This window comes from Saimiri boliviensis, chromosome 15, assembly GCF_048565385.1.
Source record: "Saimiri boliviensis isolate mSaiBol1 chromosome 15, mSaiBol1.pri, whole genome shotgun sequence".
Lineage (NCBI taxonomy): Eukaryota > Metazoa > Chordata > Mammalia > Primates > Cebidae > Saimiri > Saimiri boliviensis.
Window position 1 is genome coordinate 89,045,129 of NC_133463.1, and position 23,627 is coordinate 89,068,755.

The 23,627-nt window shown below is 53.0% G+C and overlaps 1 protein-coding gene across 5 annotated transcripts in view; it reads left to right on the top strand.

Annotated features, from left to right (window-relative positions):
• The window catches only part of DENND3 (DENN domain containing 3), a 71,173-nt gene that overhangs the window by 33,866 nt on the left and 13,680 nt on the right, over positions 1–23,627 (top strand). For all 5 annotated transcript variants that reach the window (XM_039464531.2, XM_074387215.1, XM_074387216.1 and 2 more), the window contains 9 exons: positions 1,022–1,118; positions 2,846–2,949; positions 3,818–4,017; positions 5,541–6,062; positions 11,707–11,966; positions 13,189–13,359; positions 14,617–14,746; positions 17,553–17,660; positions 20,990–21,129. In XM_039464531.2, the coding sequence (XP_039320465.1) occupies positions 1,022–1,118; positions 2,846–2,949; positions 3,818–4,017; positions 5,541–6,062; positions 11,707–11,966; positions 13,189–13,359; positions 14,617–14,746; positions 17,553–17,660; positions 20,990–21,129 (1,732 nt within the window). The remainder of the gene's footprint in view (positions 1–1,021; positions 1,119–2,845; positions 2,950–3,817; positions 4,018–5,540; positions 6,063–11,706; positions 11,967–13,188; positions 13,360–14,616; positions 14,747–17,552; positions 17,661–20,989; positions 21,130–23,627) is intronic.

The window sequence follows — 23,627 nt, forward strand, 5'->3', positions numbered from 1 at the left end:
AGTTGACAGAAAAGCAGGATAGTCCCAGCCACTTGAGAGGCTAAGGTGGGAGGATTTCTTGAGGTTAGAAGTTTGAGAACATCCTGGACAACATAGCAAGATCCTGGCTCTTTAAGAAAAAGAAGCAGAAAATATGATTGCAGATGATAAAATGTTATTTCCCCTAGATGAAATAATTTATTCTCTCAAGGAAAACACTGAACACATTATGTACCAAATATGCCCTGTAAGGTTATTCATTCTACTTCTATATTACTTTAGATCTGGGAGATCATGTGCTAAAATCTTGATGAGTTTATAGCATGATCTGAGGAAATCAGGTACAAAGAGGTGAAGTGGGCCAGGGGTGTGGTGGCTCACACCTGTAATCCCAGCACTTTGGGAGGCTGAGGCGGGCAGATCACCTGAGGTCAGGAGTTCAAGACCAGCCTGGCCAATGTGGTGAAACCCCATCTCTACTAAAAATACAAAAATTAGCTGGGCGTGGTGGTGTGCACCTGTAGTCCCAGCTACCTAAGAGGTTGAGGCAGGAGAATCGCTTGAACCTGGGCGGCAGAGATTGCAGTGAGCCGAGACTACACCGCTACACTCCAGCCTAGACTGAGATGACGTCTAGAAAACAAAGAAAGAGGTGAAGTGACTTGTCGGGGGAGGCTGGTGGCCTAGCTAGGAAGGACTTGGAGAGTCTGGCCGCCCGTCTGGGCTCCCCACCTGGAACTCAGTTTCATGTGTGGGAACTGAAACTTATTTTTGTGTCTTAATTTGCATAAGGAACTAGCGGGCTGGAGGAAGGTGAGAACAGGAACACTGCCTCCTGGAGCTTTATTCTAGTTGGGGGAAATTTATATGTGACCACAAAGTACATCCATATCGTATCATTTTGGTAATCAGTAATCTTTCTGAAGAACAGGGCTTTTTCAAAGTTTGTATTTCTTGTCACCATTTTTCTGCTGCTAAAGGTGGTATGTTCTTCGTGTATTTAAGAATGTTGTAGCACTCAGACTATCTTTCTCTTTGTTAGGGATGTGAAGAATCATTTAAATTATGAACACAGAGTCTTCAATAGTGAAGAATTTCTCAAAACCAGGGCTCCAGGGGACCATCAGTTTTATAAGCAGGTGAGAGCTGTGGGATTTGGGTGTGACTGTGTGTGTTCACTCTGTTATCCTGCTCTGTATTTAAATACTTTTCACAATAAACTTTCTCAATTGTATCAGTTTTCCAAAAAGTTTGTTTTAGCATCTTTTGATCATGTGGCTCTCTCTCTCTTTTTAAAGTCAGCTTTTTAAGAGTATAATATGCTTATGGCCGGGCATGGTGGCCAGCACTTTGGGATGCCAGGGTGGGTGGATCACCTGCGGTCAGGAGGTCGAGACTGGCCTGGTCAATGTGATGAAATCCTGTCCCTACTAAAAATATACAAAAATTAGTTGGGTGTGGTAGTGCACCTCTGTAATCCCAGTTACTCAGGAGGCTGAGGCAGGAGAATTGCTTGAACCCAGGGGGCAGAGGTTGCATAGAGCCAAGACGGTGCCACTACACTCCAGCCTGGGTGACAGAGCAAGATTTCTCTCAAAAAAAAAAAAAAAAAAAAAAAAGGAGTATACTTTACCTGAAATACGGCCATTTTAAGAGTGTGGTTTGATGGATTTTGAAACATGTACATATCTGTATCACCACTTCCTCAACCTGGACATAGAATGCTACCATCGTCCCAGTCAGCCCCCTCCCTCCCCGGGTCCCGGCAACCTTACCCTAACCCCGTGGACGGTTTGCCCATCTCCGAGGCTCGTGTCGTGTGGTCCCGTGGTCTGCGCTCTGTCGGCCTCTCTCCTCAGCCTCCTGCTTTGGACTGAGCTGGGCTACCGTGTGTTTCAGCGGCAGCTCCTTTTTTTGTAGGAGTGTCCCGTGGTTGGGACAAAGTGTGCTTTGTTCTGTCCACCTGCTACTGAGCATTTGGGTTGTTTCTGTTTCTATTACAAAAAAAAAAATCACCCTGGGAGCGTTGCCGGGGCAGGTGATTGAAGCTGCCTGAAGAGTCCCTTGGTCCTTTTGGAGTTTGTTTTTACAGCTTTGGTTGGGGGGTGCCAAGAGCAGCCTTTTTCTGTGGCTGGTTTCTAGCCTGGCCCATCTGCTAAGTGATGTGCGCCCCCTCGTGGCTCCTGGATGGCCCGGGGTCAGCAGGGCCCTCCGTCCTGGCTGTTGGGAACGTGACTGGCCCTCTGCCCTTTGTGAGCTTGCAGAGTTGGTTTGCTTACAGCTTCCCAGTTATTCTTTGTCTGGTTTTATGCAGTTTCGCCCTATGTCTGGGCATCGGGGTATTCAGCAAAGTCTTAGGGAGCCTGGTGCAGGGTCTGGGGGCTCCTGGATTCATCCCTTCCTCTCCAGAGCCCTGCCCGAGGCTTCCAGCGGCCTCAGCCTCCGGGAGCTCCCTCCATGCCCTTGGTGCTGGAGCTGCGCCAGCCACGAGCCTGCCTCTTGTCCAGCATCTGAAAAACAGTGGTTTCCTCCTTATGATGGAGTTTCCTCATAGCTTATGTCAGGAGGGTCTGTCTGAGTCTTGCGTACTGCCTTACGGCCAGAAGCGTGTGTCCACCTCGTTTAGCTCTGATGAAACATGCTTTTGTTCACGGTGGTATGTGGGATCCAGTGTTTGAATGTATGACAGCCATTTCTTCTGTGTGCATGAGGAACAGCAGAAAGCCCTTGAGTTCATTCACTCAGCCAGCGCCCACTGGGTGTGTGAGTAGTGGGGCCCAGTTCCGTGCCAGGAGGCTCAGGGGCTTTGGAGCAGGGGCCTGGGGCATCGGGACAGCCCAGTGACTGGCCCTTCTGTCTTTTCCAGGTCTTAGACACCTACATGTTCCATTCTTTCCTTAAAGCCCGGCTCAGTCGGAGGATGGACGCCTTCGCCCAGATGGACCTTGATACCCAGTCGGAGGAGGACAGGTGCTTCCGCGTCGTGTTTCGGACCCACAACTCTTTGGGAATCACGGTGCTCAAGGACCTCAGTTTTATTCAAATGAGTAAACGAGAAAGCAGGAAATGCCTTGTGCTTAGAAACTCACGATGAACTGGGCGGCAGCTAGGAAGCTCTCCTCTCTACGTTTGTACTTTTTTTTTTTTGAGATGGAGTCTTGCTCTTGTTGCCCAGGCTGGAGTGTGGTGGTGTGATCTCGGCTCACTACAACCTCTGCCTCCCATGTTCAAGCGATTCTCCTGCCTCAGCTCCCTGAGTGGCTGGGATTACAGGCACCTGCCATCATGCCTGGCTAGTTTTTGTATTTTTGTAGAGATGGGGTTTTACCATGTCAGCCAGGCTGGTCTCGAACTCCTGACCTCAGGTGATCCATCCGCCTCGGCCTCCCTGAGTGCTGGGATTCCAGGTGTGAGCCACCGCGCCCGTTTCTCCTTCTTGAGGGAATGCTTGAAGCGTGCCGCATGTTAGCGTGCTCCCCGGGGTTTGTGGCCCTGCGTCTTCCTCGGTGCTGCTCTCTCCCATCTCCTCTCTCTGCCCCCCATCCTCAAAGCCTGCTTCGTTTTCCATCTCTTCCCTGCTGCTTTTCCTGAGCCACCTCAACACATGTCCACTGCAGACAGGGCTCTGTTGGCTTACACTGGTTTCTTCTGGGCATGCATCTGGGTCCCTCTGAGGCTGCACATGGTGAGATTTGGGCAACGCATTCTTACACTCTGTTTCCACTGGTGTGCGAGGGCATCACCTGCTCTCCGTTACACTGGGAAAAGTGCTTTGTTTAGGCTTATTCTTTAATCATGATTGTGTCTGTAAAGTAAAACGTTGCTTTTCCTACCCCAGAATAAATGGAATGCTTATAAGTCCAAGGAGACCGACTGTGGAGAAAATCGCCTCTCGGAAGTCCTCACCCCTGCACGTCCCCCACAGGCGCATGGTGGTCAGCATGCCCGACCTGCAGGACATCGCCACGCCTGAGCTGGCACCCAGGAACTCCTCCCTCCGGCTGACAGACACCGTGGGCTGCAGGGGCAGTGGCGCAGGTGAGGGCTGCCCCCTTCCCTGTGGTGCTGTCCCTCCATTCCTGCATTGCAAGTCATTAAGCAAAACTGGAGCTTGTTTCAGGGCAGGGAGGGGCTTGCTTCAGCTGTCTAGTTATTTGAAATGTTTAGAATATTCATTTTGTCAACTGCATGCATTCTAGAAAATGATTTCTTGTCTGTATTTTCTGCCACCCAGTGTTACTGCTAAAGATAACGGCTCTGCACAGTTTGGCACCCTTCACAGGCCTAGGCTGTGCATGTCTGCACGTGTGGGTTACGTGATGTATTATACACACATGTGATGGGATGCAGAGAGTGCCAGGCACTTTCTAGAGCCAGAGCATGAAGGAGCTGAGTGCCTTGCCCTCATGGAGCTGGCATTCCGGGACCAGGGTTAAAGTGAGCAGGGCCAGGGGTGGAGAGGGGGCTGTGACTGTGGGGATATTTCCACAGATGGAGGCACATGGAGAGGCCGAGCCAGCCTTGAGCCTTCTGGGGGAGGTGCACCCGTCCCTCATGGATGGGAGAAACTGTCGGGAGGCCTTGACCCCCAGGCACCTGCTGCTGCTGTCTCAGGCCCAGGCAGCAACTGCTGCATAGTTCCTCCTGATCACTGTGCTGCGACCCCAGGAGCTGCATGTGTGAAACCTTGATGACCCCCAGGGCTATGGTCTAGCAGAGGCAGAGTGTGTGAGTGACAGGCCACATTGCCTTTATCATCTGAGCACTGGCAGCTGCTTTGAGGTCCAGGCCTTCTGCCCGTGGCTGTGTGACTCTGGGCAGGCGACTTCACCTCCCTGGTCCTGTGGTTTCTCTTCTGAACACCTGTCAGTCTGCCCCTGCAGATGCCCTGTGCCCACTTGCCCTGAGAGTGTGCTCCGCTTTCCTTGTCCTTGCAACCTTGCCCTGGAGCCCCTGTGGCCCCCTCCTGCTCTCTTGGCCCACTGGAGCTCCTGTAAGAAGAGGAAACCCAGCACCCAGTCGGCCCTTAGGTAACAGCTATAGAAGGAGCTAGTGTGAGACACACACCTGGGTTACGGTTGGCTCAGGCACTTAGTTGGTGTGCACCTGGGATAAGTAACCCAGGACATGGCAGCCTCAGTTTCCACATGGTAGAACGGGGACCGTAATGACAGTGCCCCGCTCCTGAGTTGTCTTTATGGTAAGCAAAACTATTGTTCTAGAGGGCTGAGTGCTGCCTAGCAAGTGCATCCTGGCCTAGGCTGTGAGCTTGATCCTCACGTGAAGCTTCAGCACCCGGTACTGCAATCGTGTTACTAGTTGTAGCAAATGAAATTGTTCAGTGAATGCTAGCTGCTGCTTTCTGTGGGGTACCATGGAAGCAAATGAGGGTTCTCCATGCCTTCTGGGGGGCGGGTGTGTGGAGCGTTCTGGAGAGAACACACTTGTTCTCATTTTATTCTCCATCCAGGGAAGCCTCGCCTTGACAAGATGGCGTGACAGGTACAGCTGTTCATTTTTAAGGTCTGTGCTAATGGTCTCCTTTCCCCTTAATGTTTTAGTTCTGAATGTGCCACCCAAGTCCACATACATGTTCAAGATTCCAGAAATCCACTTCCCGCTGGTGGGCCAGTGCGTGCAGGCATACTACACCGACCTCGCTGCCCTGCTGACCAAGGCCATGGGCTTCCTGGCTCCTGACAACTCTCTGCTCCTGGCCCGCTATTTCTACCTCCGAGGGCTCGTTCACCTGATGCAGGGACAGCTGCTGAGCGCCCTCTTGGACTTCCAGAATCTGTATAAAACAGACATAGGGATCTTTCCCGCTGATCTGGTGAAGAGGACAGTGGAGTCCATGTCTGCTCCTGAGCGGGCGCAGGCTGAGCGGGCGCCAGAGCTGATGAGGCTCATCAGCGAGATCCTGGACAAGCCGCACGAGGCCTCGAAGCCGGACGACCACGTGAAGAACTTCGAGCTGCCCAAGAAGCACATGCAGCTGGGGGACTTCGTGAAGCGGGTCCAGGAGTCAGGGATCGTGAGGGACACCAGCACCATTCACCGGCTGTTCGAGGCCCTGACTGTAGGTAAGAGGAAGCCCGGCACCGGCACACATTTTATTTCTTTACGTAGGGACAGGGTCTGGCTCTGTCACCCAGGCTGGATGGAGTTCAGTGGTGTGATCTCAGCACACTGCAACCTCTGCCTCCTGGGTTCAGTGATTCTCCTGTCGCCTGCCGAGTAGCTGGGATTATAGGTACCTGCCACCATGCCCAGCTAATTTTTATATTTTTGTAGAGACAGGGTTTCACTATGTTGGCCAGGCTGGTCTAGAACTCCTGATCTCAAGGTGATCCGCCTGCCTTGGCCTGCCAAAGGGCTAGGATTACAGGCATGAGCAACCGAGCCCGGCCCCATATATTTTAAATACTTAATGACAATGGTCAGGTGATAGCAGCAGTGAGGTAAGCCACAGCAGGTGACAGGCAAGACTGCTGCAGCGCCATGGGCTTTACTGTTGCTCTGGGCACTTACCTGGGAGTGGGCGCGGTTGGCAGGGCCCCTAGGCAGTGTTCCTGTCGCTGAGATCTTAAACGCGTCCCCAGGCTGGGCTCTGAGCCTCATTCTGCATGGATGGAAGGGGCGTCGAATTGCTGATGGGAGATGAAGACACTGCGTGTCCGGGGGGATTGCTCAGCATCTAGACAGAGCCGTGGGCTCGGCCGAAATGCTGCAGACACATGCAAAAGCAGGGCCGCAGGACAAATGCTGGGGTCCTGCGCCTAGAGGTAACACCTGCTGCGTTTCCTGTGGACTGCAGTGGCCTTGTGCTTAGACCCAGCTGGGGCCCCATGTGCCTCCCTCCCTCCACAGAGGGAGCCACTGTCCCAAGCTGGAGCTCTTGATTCTGGGATATGTGAGCCTGAAGTTACCAGTGTAAAGCGGCACCTAATATATGTTTTGGCCAAATGCGCATTTGTTACATTTGTTAAAAAAAAAAACAAGGTTTGGTCAGAGCTTAATGTCACCACCTTTGGGCAAATTTATGTGATATAAGAATACACCTGAGATTTTGTTTAAAAAATTCTTGCAGTTTCATCATTACATACTTTAATGGGAAAATCTGCTATTCACAGTGCAAGGCCAGTATGCTCCGTGTTGCAGCTGCCCGTGAGGCGGCCCTCTCAAGGGACGCTGATGTGTGTGCCACCTCTAGCGTGGTCAGGCAGCTCCAATGGTGACGTCGCCTGCACGCCCCTGAGCTGAGCATGAGCAGTTGTATTGGAGGCGTGTGGCTGATGAGAGAGGTTAACAGCTGCTTTCTGTGTGAAACTGGAGACAAATGAGGGCCAGGCGTTCTGCCCACATGGGTGCACACAATTGTGTGCATGATAGCTGATGTGGACAGTGGTCATAAGTGTGCACAGTGTTGGTGTGTGTGCATATTGGCTGTGGGTGTGCATGGTGCTGGGCGTGCACAGTGGTTGTGGGTGTGCACTGTGGTAGATGTGCACAGTGGGTGTGCACAGTGACCATGGTGTGCACAGTGGCTGTGGGTGTGTATGGTTTCTGTGGGTGTGCTGCACAGTGGGTGTGCGCAGTGGCCATGGTGTGCACACTGGCTGTGGGTGTGCTGCACAGTGGGTGTGCACAGTGGCCATGGGTGTGCATGGTAGTGGGTGTGCATGGTACTAGGCGTGCACAGTCTGTGGGTGGTGTGCACTGTAGTAGGTGTGCACAGTGGGTGTGCAGTGTCTGTGCACAGTGACCATGGTGTGCATTATGGCTGTGGGTGTGCTGCACAGTGTGCACAGTAGCCATTGGTGTGCACGGTAGTGGGTGTGCATGGTGCTGGGCATGCAGTGTCTGCAGGTGTGAACTGTGGTAGGCATGTACAGTGGGTGTGAACAGTGACCATTGGTGTGCACAGTGGCTTTGGGTGTGCATGGTGTCTTTGGGTGTGCTGCACAGTGGGTGTGCACTGTAGTAGGTGTGCACAGTGGCCATGGGTGTGCACACTGGTGGGTGTGCACGGTGGGTGTGCATAGTGTCTGTGGGTGGGCATGGTAGTGGGTGTGCTGCACAGTGTGGGTGTGTGCAGTGGCAGTAGGTGTGCACCATGGTGGGTGTGTAGTCTGGGTGTACACTGTGGTAGGTGTGCACAGTAGATGTGCACATTGGCCATGGGTGTGCAGAGTGGCTGTGGGCATGCATAGTGGTGGGTGTACATGGTGTCTGTGGGTATGTATAGTGGTGGGTGTGCATAGTGGTAGGCATGCATGGTGTCTGTGGGTGTGCATTGTGGTGGGCGTGCATAGTGTCTGGGTGTGCATAGTGGGCATACATGGTGTCTGTGGGTGTGCATAGTGGTGGGCGTGCATGGTGTCTGGATGTGCATAGTGGGCGTGCATGGTGTCTGTGGGTGTGCATAGTGGTGGGCATGCATGGTGTCTGTGGGTGTGCATAGTGGGCATGCATGGTGTCTGGGTGTGCATTGTGGTGGGCTTGAATAGTGTCTGGGTGTGCATAGTGGGCGTGCATGGTGTCTGGGTGTGCATAGTGGTGGGCATGCATAGTGTCTGTGGGCATGCATAGTGGTGGGCATGCATGGTGTCTGTGGGTGTGCATAGTGGGCATGCATGGTGTCTGTGGGTGTGCATAGTGGTGGGCATGCATGGTGTCTGTGGGTGTGCGTAGTGGGCGTGCATGGTGTCTGTGGGTGTGCATAGTGTCTGTGGGCATGCATAGTGGTGGGCGTGCATGGTGTCTGTGGGTGTGCATGGTGGGTGTGCATAGTAGGCATGCTGCACAGTGTGGGTATGTGCAGTGGCAGTGGTGTGCACAGTGGTGGGTGTGCAGTGCCCACTGTGGTGGGTGTACACTGTGCAGGTGTGCACAGTGGCTGTGGGTGGCATAGTGGTGGACGTGCTGCACTGCATCTGCAGGTGTGCGCAGTGGCCATGAGTGTGCAGGGTGGTGGGCTTGCACAGTGACCTTGGGCATGCAGTGTCTTGTTCTGCTGCAGTGCTGGTGGTGTGGTGTCCACAGAAGCACTGGTGGCTCCTGCGGTGAGTGTTGCTTCCTGCCTGATGGGACTTCTTTGGTCTTGCTGCTCCTCCCTTGGTTGAGGTTTTCTGGAGCCCTGAGCGCCCTCGCCCTGAGCTCAGCACTGTTGTCTGTGAGAAGAAGCCGCATCAGGCTCTGGTGACATATACTTCACCCTGCCCAGCCCCAGTAACTGCTGTGGACCAGGTAGCAAGAAGATTGCCCTGAGTGGCGCCAGGGGTGGGACCTGTGGCTGGGGTTCCATGCTTGGGGCATCTGGTTCTTTCATTAGGTGATGGCTTCGCTGATTCACTCTCGCTCGCTCCCCTTTTCCTGTTTCTGGGGCTTTTCCTTGCCTGGCCACCTGATCAAACGATTGTTTTATGTTATGTGATTCACACAACAAGTGCTTCTGACTTAAGCCCAGAGTCTGCCTGCCACTTGCCTCATGCCTGTGATCCCAACACTTCAAGAGGCCAAGGCTGGAGGATGGCTTGAGCCCAGGAATTTGAGGCTGCAGCAAGCTATAATCATGCCACTGCACTCCAGCCTGAGTGACAGAGCAATACTCTTGTCTCTAAATAAAATATAAAATGAAATACATAAAATAAAAACTAAAATAAATCCAGCAACTCAGAACCCTTGGGAAGTGTAGGCTGATGTGACCCAGTCAGAGGCAGAGGCAGCTACATTGAATGGTATTTTTCCCCCCAAGATGGAGTCTTGCTCTGTCGCCCAGGCTGGAGTACAATGATGTATTCTCAGCTTACTGCAACCTCTGCCTCCCGGGTTCAAGTGATTCTCATGCCTTGGTTTCCTGAGTAGCTGGAATTACAGGCGTGGGCCACCACACCTGGCTAATTTTTTTTTTATTTAGTAGAGATGGGGTTTTTCCATGTTGGCCAGGCTGGTCTTGAACTCCTGACCTTGTGATCTCCCACCTCGGTCTCTCAAAGTGCTGGAATTATAGGCATGAGCCACCGCACCCAGCCTGAATGGTATTTCTAAAACCGAAGAGGGACCTTGGCAGTCTTACGTATAGAGTCAAGTGAGGACGCACACGCTCTCTGTGACCTCACAGACAATCTTGCTGCCCAGCACAGGGCTGCAGAGACCTGGCCTGAGAGGCCTCCTCCGCCAGGCGCACAGCACCCACCTTTGCCTTCAACTTCTTTGTGACAGTCACACTGGGACATAGAGAGACCCCTACTGGCGCATATTTCTCCTCTATTTGGATCTCGTGACTTGGACACTAAAGAAAATAGTAAGCAATATACATTCACCGTAAACCAACCAGAAAATACAGGCAGGCAGAAAGGAGAGTTTGTTGGGAGTCCTGCCACCTGGTGGAGATTCGCGCATAACCGCCTGGTCCCTGCGCTGCCTGCCGCAGCCTGCCTACCAGCTCAGGTCGCCCTGGGGGCCCGCGGGGCCCCTGACTCGGAAGTGAGATGTAAGAGTGAGGAGGTTTCCTCCTGAGCCTGTGAGGCGCCGACTCCCTTCACGTGGCGGTCCCCTTTCAGTTGCTGCTGTGATCACTCAGGTGTCTTGGACTCAACTGTGGCCACGACAGCGGATTCCCTAGACAGACATCCTGTTGCCGCTTTGCTATGGGATCGCAGCGGGGGCATCACGGTTGCCGCTTTGCTATAGGATCAGAGCTGGAGCGTTAGCCATGTCTTTTGCTGTTTCAGGCTCGGGCCTGTAGTCAGGATCTGAGGATCTGAGGTCACAGGTCCTCCCCTTTCAAGCAGTGGCCAGGAGGAAAGGCAGACCCCTGCTCTGGGCAGACCCTCTGCCCGGTCTTATGGCCCAGGTCTGCCGGCAAAGGGCCTTCTTCTCCATGTCTCAGTTTCCCCTTGTAAATGAGGCTGATGGTGGGGCCCACCTCCTAAGGTGGCTGTCAGGATTCAGTGGGACCCCACATAGGGTGCATTGTGGTTCTCGGGGCATAGCAAGTGTCACTGGATACAGCAGTGCCTCTGCCTTATTAGGGAAGGCTCTGTGTGGCATGTCCACCTGGGTGTCGAGGGATGGGTAGGAGTTTCCTGGTGTGAGCAGGCAGGACGAATGTGTGTGTGTGTTCTAACCACATAGCCTGTTTGGACTCTGGAGCCAGTGAGTGCTGCCTCGGGGGAAGGTTACCGCCTCTCAGCCGAGATGATCTCAGTTGCACACAACAAAAGTCAATGATTTGCTCGTAACCAGCGTGTGGAGGTCGGGCTGGTTTTAGGCGAGGCAGACCCACTGGCAAGGCAGTGTCGCCAGGGATTCAGCCTCCCTGGCATTAGCCTCCTCCTAGGACTGGCTCCCGTTGTGACCTCAAGACAGTAGCCACCAGTTCTACTGGTGAGGAAGGTCTTTGCTCCCATTAGAAGAGTGTCCTTGTTCAAGGGACTTTCCTACCCAAAGCTAAGAGTTGCTGTGACTACTTGAAGCAGGTCCCACGGTCCTCACCGAGTGGGGGGTGCTGGAGAGGGCTTCGGGTTCAGCCTACATCGCCTGCCCTGCCCTTGACAGCGCTGCTGCGGAAGGCTCTGGAAAAACCTTCGGGGTGGTTTCCATCCGGCACCCTGAGTGCCGGCGCCACCTGTTGCCGGGTTCCGGTAGTGCGCTGTTTCTTCAGGTCATGCTCCCTAGGTATGTGGCTGTAAGATACCTCTCTTTTCTTCCTGTCAAACTTAGGACAGCAGAAACAAATCGACCCAGAAACATTCAAAGATTTCTACAACTGCTGGAAGGAGACAGAAGCAGAAGCACAGGAGGTCAGTCTGCCGTGGCTGGTGATGGAACACCTGGATAAAAACGAGTGTGTGTATAAGTTGTCCAGCTCCGTCAAGACGAACCTAGGTGTTGGCAAGATCGCCATGACCCAGAAGCGCCTGTTCCTGCTAACAGAAGGCAGGCCCGGCTACGTGGAGATTTCCACCTTCAGAAATATAGAGGTAAGCACAGCACAGCATGTGGCGCCGGACCCCACCGTGTTTAGGAGGCAGATGGCCAGAGCGGGCCCGGAGCTCTCTGCCAGCCATGCCAAGGACCAGCTGCAGCCCTTCTGCAAACCACCTGCCTTCCTGTCCCCCAGTTCGCTCATCTGTAAAGCAGGAATAAGGCTGACACCTTCTCAGTGTGTGGTGCGGATTGAACGATTACATACGGAATATGCTTAGAAGGGTAACTGATTTCTAACTGACCTTCATCTGGGAGGCACGAAGTAAGAAGCAGTGCAGGCTCACATTCTAACTAGGGACAGCAGATGCGTGAATGCATCCATGAGATCTTCACTGAGAAACTGCCGTGTGCCAGCATGGTGAGCTATAGTAGTTCACATTTCTAGTCACGTTGGTACCTGGTTCAAATAAAACATAACAAGTTTATTTTATAACAATTAAAAAATCTTCGAACAGTTTTTGTTTTTGTTTTTTGAGACGGAGTCTCACTCTGTTGCCTAGGCTGGAGTGCAGTGGAGCGATCTTGGCTCACTGCAACCTCTGCCTCCAGGGTTCAGGCAGTTCCCTCAGCCTCCCTAGTGGCTGGGATTACAAGCGCCTGCCCCCACACTGGACTAATTTTTGTATTTTTAGTAGAGATGGGGTTTCACCATCTTGGTCAGGCTGGTCTTGAATTCCTGACCTCAGGTGATCCCCCCTCGGCCTCCCAAAGTGTTTGGATTACAGGCGTGAGCCACCATGCCCGGCCAGATATGTGAACGTTTTATGTGATCAGCTGCTGAGTAGTCGTAGAAGCTGGAAAGGCAGTCAAGCCACAGCGGCAGCCACAGTAAATGCTCAGCCAGTAGATGTACTTCTGGCTGTTTTCTTTCAGTTTATTTTTTTTCCACACCTGCTTTGTCAGACATCCTTCTAGAAGAAAGGTAAATAAGTACTAGGAAAGGGAGATAGAAGTTAAGAAAGAGAGTAAGAAATATTTCAGGATGTGAAAGAATGCACTGCTTTCAGACACGGTGGACAAGCCCAGCTGTGTGGATGGGTGTACCTGTACCCACGGGAACGCCGTCCCTTGCCCAGGGCCCTGCCCTCGCATGCTGGCAGGGTGCGTGCCTGGAGCCCATCTGCCCTCATTCCAGAGCCCGCTCTGCTGCTTTCTGGTTAATCCACGTGTTCTCTGAGTGTGACGTTCTAACTCTTTTCTTTTCTGCCTCTGCAGGAGGTCAGGAGTACCACCATCGCGTTTCTGCTGCGAAGAATACCCACCCTAAAAATCAAAGTGGCATCCAAGAAAGAAGTCTTTGAGGCCAACCTGAAAACCGAGTGTGACCTCTGGCACCTGATGGTGAAGGAGATGTGGGCTGGGAAGAAGCTGGCCGATGACCACAAGGTGAGAAACGCGGGTCCTCTCTGCCCTTTGCTGTGGCTGCCTCAGGGGCCTCTCGCTACTGCGGGTCCTGTGGGTGCTCAGCTGTGAGAGCTTGGGCTCGGGTTCAGGTGCCCTAAGCAGAGGAAGTTCGTCGGACACCATCTTGGCAGAAGCACCAAAGGTGTTGTGGTCTGTGTGGCCCAGCAAGAGGCCTCCTGGCACCAGGGGAGGGTGTGATGAGAAAACGCAGGATGGGCTGGGCAGGTGTGGGCGCTCCACTGCCCAATCCAGGCTGGCGCCGTCCCCGAGAGTGGGGCCGGGGGCTGGACGGTGCTGGCGCCATCCACACCCACAGGCCGGAGTTGGGTGTTTCGGGCTCACCTGCTCTGAGTAACTCTTCACGGTCACAGTATTTGGAATTTGGCAGGTGTAGTACTGCATTCCTCCCACAGGGTTAAGATGATTTTCTGGGGATTGTTGTACTTTCCTTTACTTTGGGCCAAATCGATGGCTTTGATATCAAATGACACTCGCATAGTAATGAAGGGAACCATGGGCGGTGGTGTGTGGGGGCATCTGTGCTGCTCAGTGGTGGGACGAGACGGAAGACGCCTTAGAAAATGGCAAAGACTCTGGATGCGGTACTCATACCAAGGGCACAGTTTGTCCAGTTATGAAGAGGGCACAGCCCCGCTCATCCTCAGAACTGCCAGGGACGATGGCACCCCACAGTGGCGGTGCTGGGAGGAACAGACCGGGCTGCTGTTACTATAGAAAGTTTCCGGTCACAGGGCGGAAGGCGACTGGGTCCTTTCTGAGATTCCAGTGCCCTGTGGCTTCTAGCCAGCCATCTGATGCTACACCCACTGGCTTATGTAGCATAAACCAGCATAGTCAAATCACAGCCCTGGGCCCCTGGACCGTCTTTGTAAGTAGAGTTTTACGGGAACGCAGTCCTGCCTGTGTGTTTATGAAGTGTCCCTGGGTGTTCCCATGCTGCAGGGCAGGCAGCTGAGATTGCCCAGACAGCCTGAAAGGCCTCCTCCTAGCCCCTTCTAGAAAACACTGGCCGACCCCTGGTATAAACAATCGATGTTTGTCTTAACTAAGAGAAGAAATATATGACATAAAATTCAAATTCATCAGCGATTTAAACTCTTCATGTTGCTTTGAAAAAAATGCACTTTGGAAGGATTGTTCTGCATGATGGGACAAGCTCCCCAATGAACAGATCTTAGTGATTCTTGCCATTTTGACACACACGTGTTTCTGTCCTAGGACCCGCAGTACGTCCAGCAGGCGCTGACCAATGTCTTACTGATGGATGCCGTCGTGGGCACGCTGCAGTCACCGGGCGCCATCTACGCTGCCTCCAAGTTATCTTACTTTGATAAGATGAGGCACGAGTGTAAGATAAGCGTCCTGATTGCGCCTTCAGATGTTACCTGGTCGCCATTTGTTTTGTTGTAGAACTGAGCCCAGATCTCTGCTTTGTCTTTTATTCTCGTAATTCACTTCTGAATCGCGCACGTTGTCCGGCAGCTTCCTCCCTTCACTGCGTGCTGCGCCTCGGAGCCCCTTGCTCATCCTTCCAGCTGAGGCACCTCATGGCTTTCGCTCCAGGCTTTCGTCTGCCTAGCGCTCCAGGGCACACTGCAAGCATTTGTGGTGGTTCTTAGCTGCAAACAACAGCCTTTCCTCTGGCTGGCTGAAGCAGAGGAGAGACCAGCGGGAGGGTGTGGAGCGGCTCTTCGATTCTCTGATGGGGGAGAGCGGTGTCTGGGGCTTGCAGTTAGGAACACACCCGCCGAGAAGCCAGGAACCTCTGCACAGCTAGCCTGTGGACGGATGGGGTTCACCGCTGCGTGGGTGAGGAGAGCCCCCGAAAGTCAGGATCCACCTTTTTCTTGATTGGGTCAGCTTCCCCAGACAGGAATCCGCGGCCCGTCTTTCGATTTGCATCTGGCGCTGGCATATTGGAAGCCATAGCGGCTGGTGCTGGACTCGCGGTTTTTCTCGTGAGAGATGCTTTTCAAGCCTAGGGTTTTCTGGTCCTTGCGTGGCCAAGCGATAGACATTGTTTGGGTGAAGAGCATTTGGTCCGTCCCTTCCTCAGTGAGTGGGCATGGGCATGGCTTCTGCTTCGTGGCTTTGGTGACCAGTGCTGCTGTGGGCATTCATGGCAGGCTCTGCTGTGGATATTTGTGTTCATTTCCCCTGGGCATAGATCTGGCCAACTCTGGCTTTTTCTTTTCTTTTCTTTTTTTGAGGCGGAGTTTCGCTCTTGTTACCCAGGCTGGAGTGCAATGGCGCGATCTCGGCTCACCGCAACCTCCGCCTCCTGGGTTCAGGCAATTCTCCTGCCTCAGCCTCCTGAGTAGCTCGGGTTACAGGCATGTGCCACCATGCCCAGCTACTTTTTTTTATTTTTTTATTTTTAGTAGAGACGGGGTTTCACCATGTTGACCAGGATGGTCTCGATCTCTTGACCCTGTGATCCACCCGCCTCGGCCTCCCAAAGTGCTGGGATTACAGGCTTGAGCCACTGCGCCTGGCCAACTCTGGCTTTTTCAAAGGTTGTCCTGGAATTAGGAACAAACCCCACTTACATGTTTATTTGCTTGGGCACAGTTTGCTTTCTTTGTGGTGTCTGTCACCAACTGCAGGCCTCTGCCACTTTCTGGGCACAGAATCCTTCTCCCAGGTGACCCAGGGGGCCCTTGAGCTGTGGCAGCAGCCGGCAGGCTCAGGCACCTGTGTCCCCGCGAGGCCGGCTGAGTGGCTTGATGGAGCTTTTGTCTGACAGACCTGGAAACAGACCTTGATTGCTTTTTTTTTTTTTTTTTTTTTCCCGGCAGCAAAAATCAAACAAATCCCCTACTTCAGCTGTTGATCTCATTTCAAACTCATGGCTAATCTGTGTCGAGCGTTTTATAGGAAAGCCTTCTAACGCCTCTGTCCTCAGTGTGTGATGGCAGAGGAGGAGCCTCCATGGTGGTGTCACTTGGTGTTGTGCGCCGGCTCCTGCTCCCTTGTTACAAATCCGGAAACATTTTCGTGTGCGTAAAGTGTGATGGGGTCACACTCATGGCACATAGCCTGAGCTTAATTTAATAGCTTATGGTCAACTCATGATGGAAGGTCTCAGACTGTACGGAATGAAATAATAACCAAAGATGCCATAATCCGAGGCAGCAGCTGAAGAGGCATTGGGTGTGGCCAGCTGGCTTTCCCACAGCCCGGTGTAGCCGCCAGCCCCTCGCGGAGTCCTGGTTGACCTCCTGCTGACGGTGTGATCTTCAGTAGATTACCACGTCAACGTGTGTCAGTTTCTTCATCTTTCTTTTCTCAAAATGGGGATAATGGGACCAGTCTCACTGGGTTGTCATGAGAGTAACAAAATGATGGAAAAGAAGCACTTAAGGGGCAGGCCCTGGACGGCAGGGACTGAAGGAGTCCTGGATGTGGGAGACCGAGGCGCCCAGGGGCCCGGGCAGGAAGGAGGGGCTGTGTCAGAGCAGGCTGTCCCCAGGGGCCCGGGCAGGAGGCCGCTCTAGGGTTTGCCTGGAAACGTGGGTTGGATTGGATGGGATAGCAAGAGAGGAGTGTTAGGACATCCTGGGGAGCAGTTGTTTTTCACCCACTCCCTGCGGAGAGGCATCTGGCAGCGCCTGGGGAGACCTGTGATGGTGTGTGAGGTGCTACTGGCATCTCGTGATGCTCCATGTCCCACCGTGCACAGGATGGGCATTCGCCCACAGCTAGGCTCATCCGGCCCAACATGACCCGGTTCTAGGTTGGGAAGCTGTGCGCATGGGTTAGTGTCTGGGTTTCATCTTGGGAAGGCTTCGTTATTGAGGGAAATTTGATGTCTCTGCTTTGCTGGGTGTTGTGTGTTGTTTGGGTATGGCCAGAGAGCAGATCGGATGGCTCAGGAGCAGAGAAGAAGGCCGTGTTTAAAGAAAGGCAGTGCAAGGCACAGGGGCATGGAGACGTGGTGTGGACACGGGTGGGGGATGCTCCTGGCCAGTCGCTCGCACAGCAGCCAGGAAAGGAGGCTGAGGGCCCGGGGCCCAAGAGAGCTTCGTCTTCACAAATGGTGAAGTTTTGCCTGCAGGCTGGTATTCTGCAGAAGTCAGAGCGCACGGGGCTGTGGGATTGCGTCTGTTTCCTTGAGCCTGCAGCAGTGACGCTCCACACATCTTGTCTTTCAGTGCCCATGGCGCTTCCGGAGACAACCTTGGAAACTCTGAAGCACAAAATCAACCCCTCGGCGGGTGAGACGCTCCCACAAGCGGTGGACGTGCTGCTGTATACTCCCGGTGAGGCCCCTTTCCCACCGTCGATGCTCGCTTTCAGACGACCTGATGAGCTCAGGTTTGGGTTCAGGGTCAGCCCTGAAGTGAACGGGGAGCCAGTGTCATGGGGTGCATGGGGACCAGGAGGCTGCTGCTTTCTGAGGTAAAGTGCTGAGTGACAGGTGTGTAGCTGGCCTGACCGCTCCATGGACTCAGCCTCACGGTGCCCAGAGCCAGGAGCCATGGGGGATGGAAACGGGGCCAGCACTTGGGTTCCCCCCAGTGCCACCCACCTCACCTTCTAGAGCAGTCGACGGTCACACTAGCACTTTCTTTTTTTGAGATGGAGTCTCGCGCTGTCGCCCAGGCTAGAGTGTAGTGGTGTAATCTCGGGTCACTGCAACCTCCAACTCCTAGATTCAAGCGATTCTCCAGCTTCAGCCTCCCGAGTAGCTGGGACCCTGGGCTCCTGCCGCCATACTGGGCCAACACACTAGCACTTTCTAAAGCACTCCTGCCCACGTGTTTCCCCAGAAGCCCTTAACCTCATCCTCTTGTCAGTGTGATAGTGATGGTGCCTCTGATGTGTGCTGTCTTAGAAACTGACCGACTCGGAGCCTGCGCGGCCTGAGTGCCTGCTGGTGCCTCTTCTCCGCTGGGTGTGGCTGCACCTGCCTCCTGTGCTTGGCTCTCCTGGGACCCTGTGTGCCCCAGCAGGGTGGTGGCAGGAGAAGGAAGTGGGCGTGGCCAAGGGTCTCCATAGAAACAAAGATGGCTGTCATGTTGCATGTTTGAACTGTGGGAAACACTTATTTAATTCTGACTTACAGAGAATGCAGCAGGGAAGCTTATGCTGAGGGTTCGTGGTGTGGAAAACAAAGGAGCACAGTTCTAGGCAGAAAAGATTTTTATGTGGTGTTGATTTTTTATTTTTTTGAGTCAGGGTCTTGCTCTGTTGCCCAGGCTGGAGTGTAGTTGTGCAATCACAGCTCACTGCAGCCTCGACCTCCTGGGTTCAAGTGATCTTCTTACCTCAGCCTCATGGGTAGCTGGAACCACAGGCATGTGTCACCAAACCCAGGCACATGCCACCAAACCCAGGTGATTTTAAAAAATCTGTGTAGAGATGGGGTTTCGCTATGTTGCCTAGGCTGGTCTCGAACTCCTGGGCTGAAGCGATAACCCCTCACCTGGCCTCCTCAAGCACTGGGATTATGGGTGTGAGCCACTGCACCCAGCCCAGGAGGGATTTTTAAAATCGTCACTTTGTTGGTTGCGTCTGCGTCTGCAGGAGTCGCTCATAGGCATCACGGATGCACCATCACCACGTCTCACAGGCAGTGCCCACTTCACACAGTGCCTGGCCATTCCCACACGGAGCTCCCACTTCAGGTGGGCAGAGAGGCTGTGCGTGAAGCGATTTCCCTGTAAGAGAATTTTCCTTTCTTGATGGCCTGCCAAGAAACCCAGGAACGCGACAGACCCTGTCTGAGCGGCCACAAGGCATCCTCAGGGCCATCCATATGAGGCTTACTGGCTAAGCTGGCTCTGTGCCAACTTGGCTGGAGATAAATCCACAGACCAAGACACTCTGGCCGTGGCATCTGAATCCATGGTACTTTTAGGTCCTGGTTGGTTTCCCTGAAATGAAACTGACTTTGGACTTCCCATTGTGATGGGCGAGGAGTTCAGGTGGCTGCCCCTCCAGGAGCATCTCTGAGGCACGCAGAGAAGGACAGGGAAGCCACCTTTTCCTGTGGCTGCCGATTCTGGAAGGGGTGGCCGAGAAGCCAGTAGCCAAGCAGGACTTTTGCGAGCCTTGTGGGGCTACAGGGACAAGTGGTGGGGTCAGGCTCCCTCCTCACGAAGGGGGAGTCCTGTTACTCCCTTTAGCTTGGGGCTGGGTCTCCACCAGGTTCGTAGGAGTTAGGAGAACCGACCGCAGGCCCTGAGGCCAGGCCACAGGCCAGCCCAGGCTCTGCTCGGGGAAGCGTGCCTCTCAGAGAGGGCGGTGTCTCACCCATGGGGGCAACAGACCACTGGAATGGCACCCCAGAAAGACCGGGAGGCCTGCTTTTCCCGACTCAGGACAGAGGCAGCACCGCAGGGCCGGGGGACGCTCGAATATCCTCAGGGAAAGGGTGAGACCTCACCCCTTCAGACCTCACGGGGAGCAGGCCGCAGGGGGCTGAAACCTAAATGCGGGTGGTAATGGCAGGCAAACGTGAATAATGAAAGCAAGCACACTTCTAGCTGATAGAGTAGAAGAACATTTTCATGACTTTATGGTAAGGAAAAAAATTCATAAATTATGTCTAAAAATACCAACCATAAAGGAAAAGAATGGTGAATTTGACTATATTAAAATGATGATTTTATTATTATTATTTTTTTTCTGAGACAGGGTCTGGCTGCCAAAATCATTGCTTTTAACACAGTCAGATTCACCAGTCTTTCCTTCATGGTTAATATTTTTATATGTAATTTATGAATACAGCACCATGGAGTCAGTTAGGGGCTCATATCCAGAACGCCGAACAGCTGGCTGGGCGAGCCTGTGGTCCCAGTGAGGCGGAAGCGTGGCTGGAGCCCTGGAGTTGGAGCCCGCGGTTTGCTGAGATCGTGTCTGTGAACGCTGCTGCACTCCAGCCTGGGCGGCATGGCAAGACCCTATCTCTAAAAATATATATATATATATATATATAATGACAGCCGGACAGCTGCAAACTAAGGAGAATGAGACACAGACACTTCCCACAAGAGGGCATGGGAATGGCCAGCTAAAGGCAGCAGGTTCATGAGCAATTAGAGAAATGCAATGGAACCACAGTTTGAAAGCGCCACACCCTTAGAATGGCCAAAATTAAAAAGCTGGACACCACCAAGTGTTGGGGGAGATGTGGAGCCGCTGCTCATGGGATGGCCCCTGCCGCCGTCTCCAGCTGCTATCCCTCTCTCCTTCCCTCCTTCCCTCTCTCCCTCCCTCCCTCCCTCCTTCCTTCCCTCCCTCCCTCTCTCTCTTCTGGGCCCACCTGCTCCCTCTTCCAATTCCCTCTGCCTGGCTGTTTTCTCTGGTGAACACTCACTCAGCCGCAGGTCCTGGCTTAGCAAAGCTCCCGGGCATTCGGCTCTGCCCCTGTCTGCGTGGCCCTCTCACTAGCCAGCTGCTCCTTTGACTCCGAGCTCCCGGGGGGCGGGGCAGCCTCTGCAGGGGCCCATCTTTGTATGTTCAGCACCTAGCACGGACTTGCCACTTAGGAGGGCCTGGGAGACACCTGAGCGGTGGCACCAGTCAACTGCCGCTGCAGCAAAAGCACCTCTTCCCAACATGTTTGGGCTGCTCTTCTCTTTAGGGCATCTTGACCCAGCCGAGAAAGTTGAAGATGCTCGCCCCAAGTTATGGTGTGCTCTGAGCGAAGGCAAGGTGACAGTGTTCGATGCTTCTTCCTGGACAGTCCACCAGCACTCCTTTAAAGTGGGCACCGCTAAAGTGGTGAGTACACGAAGCGTCTGGAAAGCCGCCTCTGCATTCACGCATGATTTCTGAAACCCGCGTGATCACCCGTATTCGACAGGAGGATACGCGCTGTTTCACAGCATTACTCACTTCTGTAAACAGCGGGTCTTAACTTTTACCTCGAGATTTTATATTAAGTGTAAGCTTGTTCCAAGCTTCTACTTAACGTTCTTATTGAGGGAGACAAGAATGGCTTTGACTCTCTCTCATCTAAAAATAGATTTCAGGCCACGCACCCCACCCCCAAATACATTGCAGTGGCTCACACCTGTAATCCCAGCACTTTGAGGGGCTGAGGCAGGTGGATCACTTGAGCCCAGGAGTTTGAGACCGGCCTGGGCAACAGAGTGAGACCCCATCTCTACAAAAAATACAAAATTTAGTCGGGCATGGTGGAGCATGCCTTTAGCCAGACCCAGTCTCAAACAAACAAACAGTAATAATAGTAATAAAAATAAAAAATGTCAGGTCTGTGAAGTGGAGCCACTGTGGTCTCTGCCTGCTTATCAGAGGCCTCACACCACTCTTTGGGAACAACTTCTTTTTCTCTTTTCTGAGACAGGCTCTTGCTCTGTTGCTCAGGCTGGAGTGCAGTGGTACAATCATGGCTCACTGCAGCCTCGACCTCCTGGGCTCAAGTGATCCTTCCACCTCAGCCTCCCTAGTAACTGGGACTATAGGTTCACGCCACCATGCCTGGCTAATTTTGTGTTTTTTGTAGAGATGAGGTTTTGCCATGCTGCCCAGGCTGAGAATGCTTCTCACATCCTGCCCTGCAGCGCTAAGCTTCCTGTGCGCACCAGGCCTTAAAATGGCCCTGCAGTGTCTCCTGTGCACCCTGGTGTTTCCTGGGGGCGCAGTGGTGACTGGGTCTCTCTTGGACCAAAAGAGGAGACAGCTCCCACTGCAGTGACTTGAGTGTTACCCAGCTGTCCCCGCGTGCCAGGTGGCAGAGAGGCCAGGGCCCAGCCAAGCTCAGTGTCCACTCGTGGCACATGATTCCTTTCCATTAGAGCAAGCTTGTCCAGTCTGTGGCCCACAGCTGCACGTGGCCCAGGACGGCTTTGAACGAGGCCCAACACAAATGCGTCAACTTTCCTAAGACATTATGAGTTTTTCTTTCCAATCTTTCTCCTTTTAGCTCATCAGCTATCATTAACGTTCATGTATTTTATGTGTGGCCCAAGACAATTCTTCTTCCAGTGTGGCTCAGGAAAGCCGAAAGATTGGACACCCCTGATTTAAAGCAAGTTTGAATTGTTTCTGATAAGTTTAAAACAAATACAACTGTGAATGCATTTTTAGTGATGTGTCCATGGCAGTGCCATGGTGTACCTCTTCCGTGACCATGCTGTCTTGAGTGTAGGAGCTGTGAGTCCTGCCCTGCTCATCTCTCCAGGCCCCCAGGGACCCCTCCTGCCTCCAGACCGCCATTTCTTGGGGATTTTCCCCGTTTGCTGCGGCTCTGTGTGCACTTCCCTGCCCTCGAGAGGCCGCCCAGGAGCCCCCGTGCTCTGCGGCCCTGCACGCCCCCCGCTGAGTGCTGCGCGTCCTCTGTCCATGCTTCTCCTGTTCTCACTCACGGATTCACCGATGATTTCCACATTTCAGTTGCATTTTATACTTTCCAGAATATCTTCACACCTGCAGCCCTCCTCCAGTCCGGTGGGTTTGTCCTCTGAGCAGCCTTGTGGGATCTGCCGGGAAATCCTTATGCCTTACTCCTTGAGCATGATAGGATTTATTTTTTTTACGTGTTTAATGTGAAAAGAACACTCCAGTGCCCAAGTATATATTAGGCATTGTTGGGTATCAATTTTTTATTGAAAGGTCTCACTGCCATTGCCCATGGCTGGAGTGTAGTTGTGCAATCACAGCTCACTGCAGCCCCAACATCCTGGCTTCAGTGATCCCCCCCTCCCCACCTCAGCCTCCTGAGTAGCTGGGATTACAGGTGCGCCACCACACCCAGCTAATTTTTGTATTTTGAGTAGAGACGGGGTTTCACCATGCTGCCGAGGCTGGCCTCGAACTCCTGGGCTCAAGTGATCCATCCGCCTCAGCCTCCCAAAGTGCTGGGATTACAGGTGTGAGCCACCACGCCCGGCCGTGGTATCAATTTTGATGGCAGTGTTCCCTCGTCTAAAAATAATGTGGCAATCCAAGGCACAGTATGTGCTTGCAAAACTGCTATAAAACAAATATTGTGAATTCAAATATATACTGCCGAGAGGGCTACATGTTAGCAAGATGGTAAGATTGCTAAACCATTTCCCCCATACGCAAATAATGAGTCTCAGATGATAAAGTCACAGGATCCATGATACAGTAAAAATATTTACAAAAGTCTAATAATGCTTTAAACCAAAAAAAAGGGAAAATTAGGGAAATTATTTTTCCAAATTTAATTTTTTTCAGTTCATTTTCAGTTATAAGCATTTCAAGCCTGGGCACAGTGGCTCACGCCTGTAATC